The sequence below is a fragment of the Pollachius pollachius genome (assembly GCF_949987615.1).
Source record: "Pollachius pollachius genome assembly, chromosome: 8".
Taxonomy (NCBI): domain Eukaryota; kingdom Metazoa; phylum Chordata; class Actinopteri; order Gadiformes; family Gadidae; genus Pollachius; species Pollachius pollachius.
The window spans coordinates 23901916-23914415 of record NC_136941.1 but is presented as its reverse complement, the minus strand read 5'-3'; the positions used below and the strand labels follow the sequence as shown (position 1 = coordinate 23914415).

At 43.7% G+C, this 12500-nt stretch overlaps 1 protein-coding gene across 1 annotated transcript in view; it reads left to right on the top strand.

Moving 5' to 3' along the window:
• The window catches only part of LOC307078926 (copine-5), a gene marked incomplete at both ends in the record, with an annotated part of 120678 nt that overhangs the window by 89001 nt on the left and 19177 nt on the right, over window positions 1-12500 (top strand). The window contains 5 exons of the mRNA XM_079740961.1: window positions 1537-1640; window positions 3246-3350; window positions 10438-10479; window positions 10635-10710; window positions 12421-12474. Coding sequence (XP_079597087.1) covers window positions 1537-1640; window positions 3246-3350; window positions 10438-10479; window positions 10635-10710; window positions 12421-12474 — 381 coding nt within the window. The remainder of the gene's footprint in view (window positions 1-1536; window positions 1641-3245; window positions 3351-10437; window positions 10480-10634; window positions 10711-12420; window positions 12475-12500) is intronic.

Genomic DNA, 12500 nt, shown 5'->3' with positions numbered 1-12500 from the left:
AGAAGCAGCACAATCAGAGCTTTGTTAAATAAGCCTCAGAAAAGGCATGAGCTAAAAAGAAAGATGAATATTTAAGTGTGAATTAATCAACATGTACTTTGGGGGTTGCTTCTGCAGTGTTTTTGACTGATATGTGATTTGCAGCATTACCGCAAGGTTTTAATTGGTCACACATGCTACGGTTCTTTGCCACATCAATGCTTGTGTTTATACAGTCAATACCGGTGCATTGATGAACTGATCCATTGAACAGGCCTTTTGGCCCAATTAAGAGGCTTGCTTTCTGCCCCCACCACCATTTCGAAGGTTAAGGGGAGATACAGTGGACGTGTGAGTGAATTAACTCTCAGGGCCCTGTCTTGCACCCAACGCAATTGACTTTCTACACCGACGTGTATCGTTTTTTGTATCGTTGCTAGTTTTCACCCGGCGCAAAGCGGATTTCCCGCCGCAGCAAACTTGCGCCACTACACTTGCGCACTGAGAGGCGTGTTGACGAAAAGCAGAGGCATGTTCCGGCGCAAATGATACATGGTGCTATCTTACTGCTCGATTTTGCATTGCGCCACTGACTGAAAACAAACAAAAAAATCTTGGTTTAAGTGCTCTAGCGAATAGCGCTGTTGGTGTTGCTATTTTGACGAGCATGGGCAGATCGGAACTGTATTATACGCTTACACACACGTAGGCTGTACACAGCACAAACATGCAAACTAGTAATGGGTCGTTCGCGACCGAATCAGTTCGAAAGAACGAATCTTTAACAAGAACGAACCGAACTGATTCATCTCTCTCGATCGTCTCTTTCGTCTTGTTCGTTCTCAGACTCGACTCCTCCCAGACCCGCGACTCGCTGACTCGCGAGTCAGTGAGTCAGCAAATTTTGACCCATTGGTGGCGCTAGTCGGCTGGGTTTAGAGATCTGTAAATGAGTGTTAGTGGAGTGACCTGAAACTTTTAGCCAAATTGCAGCACTTTTTCTACCAAGGGGTTCAATGGGCTGCCATAAACACCAATGTCAGAGGAATAATAATAAGAAAACATAGAAACTAAAGGTGTGTCTCGCAGCTTCGCTGCTTGACCCCAAATAATACAAACGAAAAGTCAGCTAGTATATATTTGTGCAGGGACGCAGGTTTGTAAGTGTGTGTAAGTGTATTTCCTTGTGTGTGCACGCATCTTAGAGGGTGATCAAGTTGCCTAGATGAAAATGGTACATGGTACACTAATGTACTAACAGCCGCCATTAACAGCCTTGCTGGAGAGATAGCATGTGTCGTCTCATTAGGGTAAATTGCTCCCCTCCCGATGATATGCAATATGGATGCCATTGTTTGATCTGCCGGCAGCCGCCTCCATCTGCCTCACCGCTGTGACACCGGCAGATAGACCCAGAGTAATGGAGGAGAGACAGGCCGACGGCACAAGATGGCGACCCACAGCACCCAAACCTTTTATCTCATTTCACTCACAATTTGCCCCACCTCTCTCCCCCCCTGCTGCCCCTTCCCTCCCCCCTATCCCCCTCCCTTACAGGACAGCGCCACCATGCAGTTCTGTGCCAACAAGTTGGACAAGAAGGACTTCTTTGGCAAGTCAGACCCCTTCATGGTCTTCTACAGGAGCAATGAGGATGGAACGTGAGTGTTGATCTCCGCCTAGCTCCTTGGCCTGATGCCTTTAGGCTCCTCCTGACCAGGCTACTGTTGTTCAGAAGAGCTGCCCACTGGAGACGCTCTGCCCCAACAACCAGCTGCCCTTTCTGTGTTTTTGCCGACCACTCTGCAGCTCTTAGGATAACTGAGCATGAAAACAAGAGTGTTTATGTGGTGAGGTTGTAGTGCAGGCGGCATTTTTCTAAAGAGAATTTTTTCTTAATTTTTTCTCCATTAATTTTGATTAATGGAGAGGTAATATAAACACTGAGGTCATGGTTACTGCCCTACAGAGAGTTGTCTCCACAAGGGTCAGAGTGGACTGTGTATACAATGCATTTACTAACATAAGATCAACCACAAAAACCACCAAAGTGTCTCAAGAATGTTACCCTAGGAGACGGAATGAAATGCCGGGCTGCCAATTAGTGGAACACCACACAGCCGAGACAGGATCTACTTCCTTTGTTAGGTTACACCCACGTTTGTGTGGGTCACACCTTTTCTTTCCCTAAAATCAAACCAGAACTCTCCAAAGGGTGTTGCAACAGTCGCGCCTTGCCCTAAGCTCACAAACTCAAAGATGGCCTCAACAACCCGTCAATTTTGTGTCGTTTTGCATTTTTGTTTTGTGGGTTAAGTGTTGTTGTTGTTGTGTTTTTTTACTGGTTTCTGCCTCTGTCTTAATAAGCGGTAGTGTGTGGATTCAGATGGTTAGTAGGCACTGGAGGTCTTAAGGATAGAATGGGAGTCGTACGGCTCCGCATGAGAGAGCAGGATGTCATAATCTGGTAGGTTTTCAAGACAAGGGCCATTTTTGCTATGCATGTGCTTAAATAGCACGATTTGACACTCAAATGATATTTATCAATAATTAATTATTCTCTGTGGACTAAAAGCAGTAATTTTGCAGAGAAGAAGTGCCCCTCAAATGGAGGACAACAGGTTGAGGCAGTCTCACAGCGTGGTTGCAGTTTCTTTGCTGGCGACCTTCAATCAACTCTCTTCTGAGGAGTTCCCTTTCACCCTTCTTTCTGTTTCCTCGACGCCCACTGCTCGGAGACAAAATTCAAAACAGGCAAACATTATCATGATGAATCCATTATTCATCCATTGAGCCTAGTGTTGTTCCTCTCTCCGGTCTTTGTCTTCCGTCCCCACTGGTCCCTGGATGCCCTCTCTGCTCAAGGGCGTAGGAACCGGGGGGGACGGAGGGGACGTGTCCCCTCCAATATTGGAGACAGGCGCATTTGTCCCACCTAAAAATTATACCGTGGGGAGAGAAATATTTTATTTTATTTTGAAAGCGCAACACAGCGTCTTGTCACCGCTTCTTATTCTAAAAAACTGGATGATTGAGCAATTAAAGAATTGGTTTGATATTTATCAGTTCATTACTGCCATTCAAAATGTGTTTTCCTATACATTTACAAATGTATCTTTTTAGTAGGATAAAATATATAAGTGAATTTTTTCAGTGTAGTTAATTTATTTTATGACATTTTAAACCATTAACGGATCTGTCAGGTTTCCGATATGTGTCCCCCCCCCAATGTTAAACTCATTCCTACGCCCCTGTCTCTGCTGCAGCTTTACTATCTGCCATAAAACAGAGGTGGTGAAGAATACTCTGAACCCGGTGTGGCAGTCCATCACTATCCCAGTGAGGGCCCTCTGCAACGGGGACTACGACAGGTAGGAACTCAGCCTGCTCCTCCTCCTCCGAGAAAGAAACACAGACTACCACGCAAGCATGCATACACACATACTCCGAAAGATAACCATGCATGCATGCATACACACATGCACAAGAGCACCAACATACATGTGCACATGCACGCTCACACTCAACCACACGCATGCATGATTGCCTACAAACATACAAACACACACACACACACACATGTCACTAATGCACATCGTCTAGGAGTACCTATACGAACACACATCACACAAACATGCACGTAAACACTTACGGAATAGTTAATCATCCGATGACGTCCTCTGTATCTGTTCTAACTTTCGGATGTGGAAGCCCTTGTGGCCCTCTGCGGAAGCCCACCGGGCAACACAGAGCAAACTGAGGATTACCATTACTACAGCCCACACATAAACAAATAAACCAGCAGGAATCAATGCCCTTCCCCCATGTCCGTCCTCCAACAGACTATTTCAAAGCTGCCTGGTCCATAGCCTTGTATCATTGATTATATCTGGAATATCCTTGTCCCCCTTTTAAACAGGCGGCTCTCTGTCCTTATCTACAGGCTCAGGGCTTTTGTTTCAGTCATAATGTCCCACTACTCTATTCTCCCTCCCAGGGTGGGGATAGTAGTTCCCTATAGCCAGGTGAATGCATGAATCATTGGATGGAATGATAGATTAACTACTGAATGAATTAATGCATCAGTTGATTGATGGATCGGAGGAATAAATACATTTATAAAAAGAGGACGCTTTTAGTTTGGGAGCTTGATGGTTAAAATAATGGACAAATAATTTAATGAATAATCAAACAGTTTGTAAATGGAGAATGAAAATAGAAAGCTGGACAATTGAAATCATTGAAAAGTAAACCAAAACCGACAGTCGACAATAAAAGTAATAACCAAATTAATCATAACTCAACAAATAAGTAATATGTATGAGTGTGAATGCCAGGAGGAAAGTTGTTCCTGGGTGGGAAGTGTGACAGAAAGACAACTTAAGTGGGGGCTTTGTGCCACATAAAACTACTCTGTTCTCTTTGGATGGAGAGAGACAGGGAGAAAGAGAGATGGAGAGAGAGAGACACAGAGAGACACAGAGAGACAGACTGACAGACTGACTTACTGATGTCATGGATAAAACCCACGGTCTAATACTAATGAATATGAGTGGCTGAGAAGGACTAGGGTTGAATGATCAAGGCTTTATTTCACTACACAGAGTAACAACACCACCTTTGTTTGTTTGCAAAGAACGGCCCCATCAGGGCTGTAATCTCTGAGATAACCCCAACATCTGTGATTTCCTTGACCAATCACAGTGCTCTAAAATCAAATCTACGGGCACTCCCCGGTCCTCATTAGCATTTATCTTCCCGCCCATTGCCCATATTACATTCTCATACATTCAAGCATTACGTAGAAAAGGGTTACATATTACACAGTATAGTTACATGAAGTTACATATTATGCGTTACAGTTACATGAAGTGAGGTCTTTGATTAAAATCCATTCATCCCCTTGTTTATTAACCTGATCTTAAATCACCATGCCTTAGCACATGTGTTTAAGAGATGAGCTCTGTGAAAGCAACATAAATTTAAACAGTAAAATATGCATTTGTAATAGTTAACAATGCCACGTTATTTGTCAGTGGCATATACAGTCATAATCCTAAAGCTGGTAGTAGAAGAATTCCCCTCCACCCCTGCTGATGCGTTTCTTTCTCTAGCAATATTCCAACATTTTGGCTGGGAAGCCTCCAGTATTTTCCACCATACTGACTGACTGACTGACTGACTGAGTGACTGACTGACTGAGAGTGGGGCACCGAAAAAAATGCTTTCACTCAAATCTGTTTATATTAAATAAGATAAAACAAAGCCTCTTGGGCTATATTTTACAACGTGTGGATAGCCCACATATACATGGAGTCCTCTGGTTAATTTATCAATGGAAGCTGTAATATAGGCCTGGAGGCTTCCTGTAGACCCGTCATTATCCTGAACCATCCGCAGACCCCGGCTTCCTCCATCTGTTTTTCAAACAAACTAAAGACACAGACATCCATCAGAGGGCGGGTCGTCTGAACACTAACTGTTTTTTTAAGCACTTACAGCTAGGCTAACCATATTCTCCTTCATATACACAGAGGTGCTAACCAACAGCTAGGCTAACCCTCTTTTCCTTCATATCCACAAACAGAGGCGCTAACCAACAGCTAGGCTAACCATTTTGCCCTTCATATACACAAACAGAGGCGCTAACCAACAGCTAGGCTAACCATTTTGTCCTTTATATACACAAACAGAGGCACTAACCAACAGCTAGGCTAACCCTCTTTTCCAGGCAATTTATTTGAGGAGGGGTTCCATTTGTTGAAATTCTCTCCACACCCCGACTTCCCAATCAATAAATCAAATGCTCAGACAAAAAACATGCTAAAAAGGGGGGCCTACTGGGAGGGTTAGGATTTGTTCGGCTGGATACATTCTAATTCTAACTTACTCTTGGTGGGTCTAATTGCTAGGCTTACACTTGTCTAACTATATGAACACAAACAAAGAAGTCAAAGGCTTGGCTAACCATCCTCTCCTGTGTTTATACAAATAGAGAAATGAACAGTTGTGTGGGCTAACCCTTTTTTATCTTTGCATACATCAACATAAATGTAAAGGGTATGGCTGCTACTACAAGGGATTGTGTAATATGGCAACTGTTGAATGAAATGGTGTGTGAGCTGAGGAATAGGTCACTGGCCTGTCGGGGCCAATCAAACTCGAGGGAGAGCTCAGTGCATCAGGTTCTCCAGCTGAAATACCTCTGTTCTGTTTCCCCTCCAACACAGAGATATAGACCCACGCAGGCACTGGAACATACAAGCACACACAACCATAAACAATCAAACAAACACACCCACGCACACAGACAGCAAGACACACACAAACACACACGCACACACACACACATGCACGCACATGCACACACACAGACAAAGACAAACAAATGCACACACACACACACACACACGCACACACACACACACAAACTAAGACAAACAAATGCACACACACACACACACACACACAAACCCACTCCAAAATACACACTTATACACACACCCATACAGACACAGACACACAACCATAAAAAATCTAACAAACACACAACCTTGCACACAGACAGACAGATATGAACATACACACACACACACACACACATACACACACACATATACTCAAACATACACACACACACACACACACATACACAAAGACATACTTATATTCACAGACACACAAACCCACACACACAGAGACACACTTATACACACATCTAACAAACACACAACCTTGCACACAGACAGACAGACAGACATAAACATACACACACACACGTACACACACACACACACACACACACGCACAAGCACACACACACGCATACAGACTCACTCCTTTGTGAGTGTTATGCAGAGTGACAGGCAAAGAGGTGACATACAGCCTAGATACAACGCTTGTCAAGAAATATCACAGAGGCATTACCAAATACACTCCTAACAGTGTGTGTGTGTGTGTGTGTGTGTGTGTGTGTGTGTGTGTGTGTGTGTGTTGTGTCCTCAGGGGTTAGGTAAAGCACATTTTCCTGGTTATGTTTTTATTTTCTACTCATCTATGGACTTTCAAGCGGGATAGGGTTAGGGTTAGGGTTTCTCATGTCTAATTGATTTAGTTGAATTCTACATTAACTTGATTCTCTCGTCCACGATAATTCATTGATTCATTCAGTTCTACAGTGTAGATAAAAATATACAAATACATACTCACGTACGATCACTTACTATCACAAAATCACACAATTCCTTTCTATTGATTTTATTGCACTGGATGTGGGGATGTGTATATGGAATGGGCGTCTCTGCCAAAAAGGTATGGGTTCAAAACCTTATATCCCCAGCAGTGGCAGCTGGTGGTCAAAAATCTTGGTGGGGCGCAGTAATAGACAGGGGGGTTTGGGGATGCCCCCCCCCGCGAAAATGTTGAATTTAATAGATTTGATTTCCTGTATTCCGGTGCATTTTTGGGCTGGCCACCACCTATTACCTATTACCTACTATTCATTCAGATTCATAGCCTACATCCTGACTTGCAGGGCCTGGACAAGCTTACACTGCATATACAGACCTACTTCATGGCCATTCCACCAGCCATTGCTATTTGACCCATTGTTGTTATTCTGATATTGAGACAAATCATGATGACTGTCCTATAGCGTCCTTTTTTTGTGAGTCTCAATGTCTTCTTCAAATGCAGTTAGAAATATGGGACAGTTGCTTCATTTTGTTTATATGCTACAGGCCGAAAGACTACATTTATATGTAACTTACTTGCTCCTTTTAAGTTTAACATTGCTTGGGGAGTCCAATTCCTCCACTGAAATGGGTGAAAAGTGCTTACAACTCTGTGCTATTTAGCGATCTTTCTCTTCTCTACTTGTAGTTGTGTTGCTGCTGAGGGAGGTAGCCTATTTGATTGATTCCCTAAATTGTCCAATCATGTGGTGATAACTATAAAGTAAAGCGATACCATTGGCCTGGGGCGCACACTGTTGCGACCCGAGGGCGCCAATGAAAAGCTGGGATTGTTGCCCGGGATTGTATCCTTCTTGGCTCCTCGGCAGCGTGGCTCTGGCGCCGGTGCCTCGCCGGAAGACAATCCCGGGCAACAATCCCTTTCTCCTTCATGTCTCGCTTCAATCTGGACTTCAGGGAGTCAAAGCCAAAGTTCCTTTTGCCCAATTCCTTCTCAACCATGGCCGAGATAACCCCCACTACGAGTCTCGTTGCGGAAGTAGGCTACCAGAGACGTCAGAGAGCCCGACCTAGTCTAGTCTTTTCACCAAATGGGAGCTTTGCACAAGCTTGCGTTATTGGGTTGCATATTATGCGCCATAACACCAACAGCAGAACGGTTATCCAAATAACTAAGAAGTGCACCAAACTTCTTTGCAGTTTGTGTATTCACACACACACACGTGGTGCTTGAACGGTCGTAGCTCATTGGTGGGCCAAATTCTCTGGGCGGGCAAAGCAGAGAAAGGGTAGGTGACCAAATTCCAAATCGGCGCGTCTTTCTTTTTTCAAAGGTGGAGAAGGATTCCTAGTGCTCGTTTAACACCTAACGCCATTTCTGGCCACTGGGGGACCATAGGCAGAGTAGGGGTACCCATATTATTGTTACAAAACCTCATAAAGTGAAATTTTCATGCCATGGGATCTTTAAACTTTGTTTCTTGTATTCTGCATATAACATATAAGGGCTTTATATGTATATATGTATCATTAAATAAAGAGAACAAGTCATAGACTTGTTATTCATTGTTTGTCACTCAAATGGTTTATTCCGGTTCCTGGCAAAAGATTAAAGACGTCTCTATTTAAGTGGGGCTAAGAGAATTGGGATGACACGCTTCACATCTTTTTTTTAATCATCAGATAGTATGTATCTCCGTTACTGAGCATGAGTCATCATTCTCAGGCGACTTGGGCCTAAGAACAGTTTTACTAGATTGCATATAGGAGATTAGTTTTTGAACTGCATATTCTTTAAAAAGTCGACAATCTTAGGATTTCTTAACATGTCATTAGGGCCTAAAAGTACATTCAATTCAATAAAATAGATCAAACCACATTCAAAAAACCCATGGACACAAAAGAGGTGGGTACAAAATCAAGCGTACAGCCGTTAGGATTAATCAGGATTGATCACAATTGATTATCTGGAGAAAGAGTCAGTGGCTCAGCGTCCAATACAATATTAACTGCTGTGTGGTGCACTGAAATATTTATAGTGATGCAGTTTAGTGGTTGCAGAGTTGGTCTAACGAGGGGGGGGGGCAGGGCGGGTTGGGGTTTGTCTTGAGGGCTAAACCTCCACTCCTCTCTCTCTCTCGCTCTGCCTCCACCTCACTACCCTTCTCTCCTTGACATTGAAGCTGAAACTTCATGGCCGCCACCGCTACTTGGGTTGCTATCAGACTTTTAAAAGAAGCATAAATAATTGCAGGTTACCTCAAAGGAACCAACCTCCTCTTTGCTGAAAGTGACAGGAAGGGAAGGGGAGGTGGTGGGCTGGGATGGGGGAGGCAGATTTCACACATCTCTCAATTCCTCAGCGACAGCGCTGGGCATGTGTGATGCTCACGTTCCTGGTTCCCTTGGATCTGGGGAGGCAGCTCAGGAGCAACCCTGGGTAGAGCGAGTGAGAACCCGCGGCTGAGTTCAAATGAGATATCGTTATAAAAGTGTCAGAAAAGAAGTTCTTGTTTTTTTTTTCTTTCTCTGTAGGAAATCGGCTGCTCGTGTTTGTGTGAGTGTGTGAGTTTGTGTGCGTGCTATGCAGAGCATCCTCCCTGTAGATGTCCTCCGTTCCTCTGACGGTATCTTGTGCGTTTGGTGCTGGATTGGGGTTCAAGTTTCGGGGTGTATCTCGGAGCTAACCACCAACGCCCTCACTCAATCTCTCACAAATTTAACAACTGACAAATACATATTGATTAATTATTCGATAAAATTAGAATGGTACTTTTTTTTAACTGCTCTTTTCTGATGTAACTGCGTTGCCCTTAGAAACACACCGGGGCAGTGAGGCTTTCAATCAGACCAGTGCACAGGGGATGGTAAACTGTACAGTAACCATCGTTGAGGTTTCCTGCTGGCTTTTAAATGTGTCCATGAACAGTGAGTCTACTGAAGAGGTGTGAGCTTCTCCCAGTACTGCTGCTTGGAATGATGTATGGTCTCTCACACACTTTTGTTTCATCTTCATCATTGTCTCAATCAATTTGCTTGGCTTGTTTGTATTTGTTTATGTGTGTTTTGATCGGGGGTCTACATAGACACTAAACCACTTGCACGTGTGTGCGTGAGCGTGAGTGTGTGTGTGTGTTTGTGCGTGTGTCTGTGTGTGTGCGTGTGTGTGCGCATGTGTGTGTGTGTGTGAGTGTGTGTGCATGTGTGTGTATGTGTGTGTGTGTGTGTGTGCTTCTGTGTGGGTGCATGTGTTTCTCTTCCCTAGAACAATCAAAGTGGAGGTCTATGACTGGGACAGAGATGGAAGGTGACTATTTTATAGATGTGTTAGATGCTATAGATACAACATAAACCTCAATGTAAAGATAATCTGCTTTCTTAAAGTCTCTCTCTCTCGCTCACTCTTTCTCTCTCTCTCTCTCTCTCTCTCTCTCTCTCTCTCTCTCTCTCTCTCTCTCTCAGCCACGACTTCATAGGAGAGTTCACCACCAGCTACCGGGAGCTGGCCCGGGGCCAGAGCCAGTTCAACATCTATGAGGTGAGTAATGCTTTCATTGTGGAAATATATATATATATATATTTAAGAGTTTAAAATTTGAATTACCCCGTCGCTCTCCCAGTGCCGGTGCAGCCTGGTAGAGGCTCCTTCTGTGTTTCCATTATGGAAACCATTTTCTCTTCCTTCGTTGGCCAGTCAGAGCCCTTCGCTGTGCCCCTGGAACCATTTATTCCGAGGATTAGTGAAGCCAACTCGGCGGTAGAGCGCATGCAAAAGCCAATCATATTTCAACTGTTTACAAACACCATTGTTTTAAAGGGTGTTTTGGCTGTGCTCTTTGTCTTCCTATTCACTCTCCTCTGCACTTATGTATGAAATGGATTTCATTCTCTTTTTGTTTGCTGATATTGTTGTGTTGCTTTTGAAAAAATCAACACTTGTTTTCTGATATAATCACCTGGGGGCAGCCATGCATAGTAACGGCAGCCATTAGCCAGGCGGTAAAATTGGATTAATGGAAGTTTCTGGGAATTGAGAAATTGTATTGTGTTCCCCCCCCCCACACACACACACACTATTTCACAGATAAATGGTTGACTGTCTGAAACAATTCCGTAAATGCCATTCCATCTATGGGACTTGCAAACACAATTTGTTTTCAGGTAGTTGTTGTCAGGTTTTCACACGACAACAAATACGATTTTCCCTCTATGCTGCATGCTAAAAAGTATACTGTATTAGTGACATATCCTATATGGATTGAATAAAAATAGCAGGGGTCTGGAGGGTTTGGATCAAACTGCCACAGAGGCCTACGGTGCCTGTCTCAGCGGACGTCCTATCCAGCGACACCTGTCCTTTGAATGTCAACTTTATTAAACATTGGTGTTGATTAGGCAGAACCACACAGTGGGACTGAAAGGCCCGTTAAGTTTTGCATCAGCAGGTTGTTCAAAGTGTCAGACGAATTTCCATCCCTCCACGTGAAATTAGTCTGTCAATTCCGTGCCTGCGGCCGTGGAGAATGGCGGTAATTAGCGGAGACATCTTTTGTCTTTAGCTTGACATTCAGCCTCGTCTGGTGAGGCGTGATGGCACCCTGCTGGATGAAAGGTGGACTAATGGCATTGTGGCACCCTGAGCCTCGATGGACAGACCACCAGGCCATCCATTGGGAAACAGAATCAGTGTCCACTGTGTTCACTATTCATATTCAAATGCACGCATTTCACAAAGACATATGGTCCTTGAAAAAAGAATTTTAGGTGTTCATGAGTAGGCTCTGGTGTAACAAACCACCTGAAGATCATCTGCTCGTGTAAATAAAACATTATTCTCTCTTGCCCTCCAAGCTTGGCCCTTCTGTCATTCTCTGGTGAATTTACAGCAGAATCGCTCCTGTCCCAAACAGGTTATTATCTGTTACAGAAAAGGGCTGCTTCGATCAGGCAGCCTACGCAGACAAATACATGCACTTAATTACATTAAATATAGTTATAGTGCAATTAGGGTGCCAGCTGATGCTGTTAAACAATATGTGTCAAACAGAGCCATTGTGTGGCACGGTGGCACGTAGGTAATATAGCTTGTTTTCAGTCCAAATATGAGCGACATGAATTTGTTTTTTTTTGAAGTGGTTGTATGAGTGTTCATCGTTCTGATGCTATAATATATTTGGTTCACCTTAAAAATTGCCAACAGATCATTTTTGTTTAAGTGTGTATTTTTGTTGTGTTTCCCTTTCTCTAGGTGATCAATTCAAAAAAGAAAATGAAGAAAAAGAAGTATGCCAATTCGGGAACGGTAAGCATTCCTGTCATTGGGCCTGT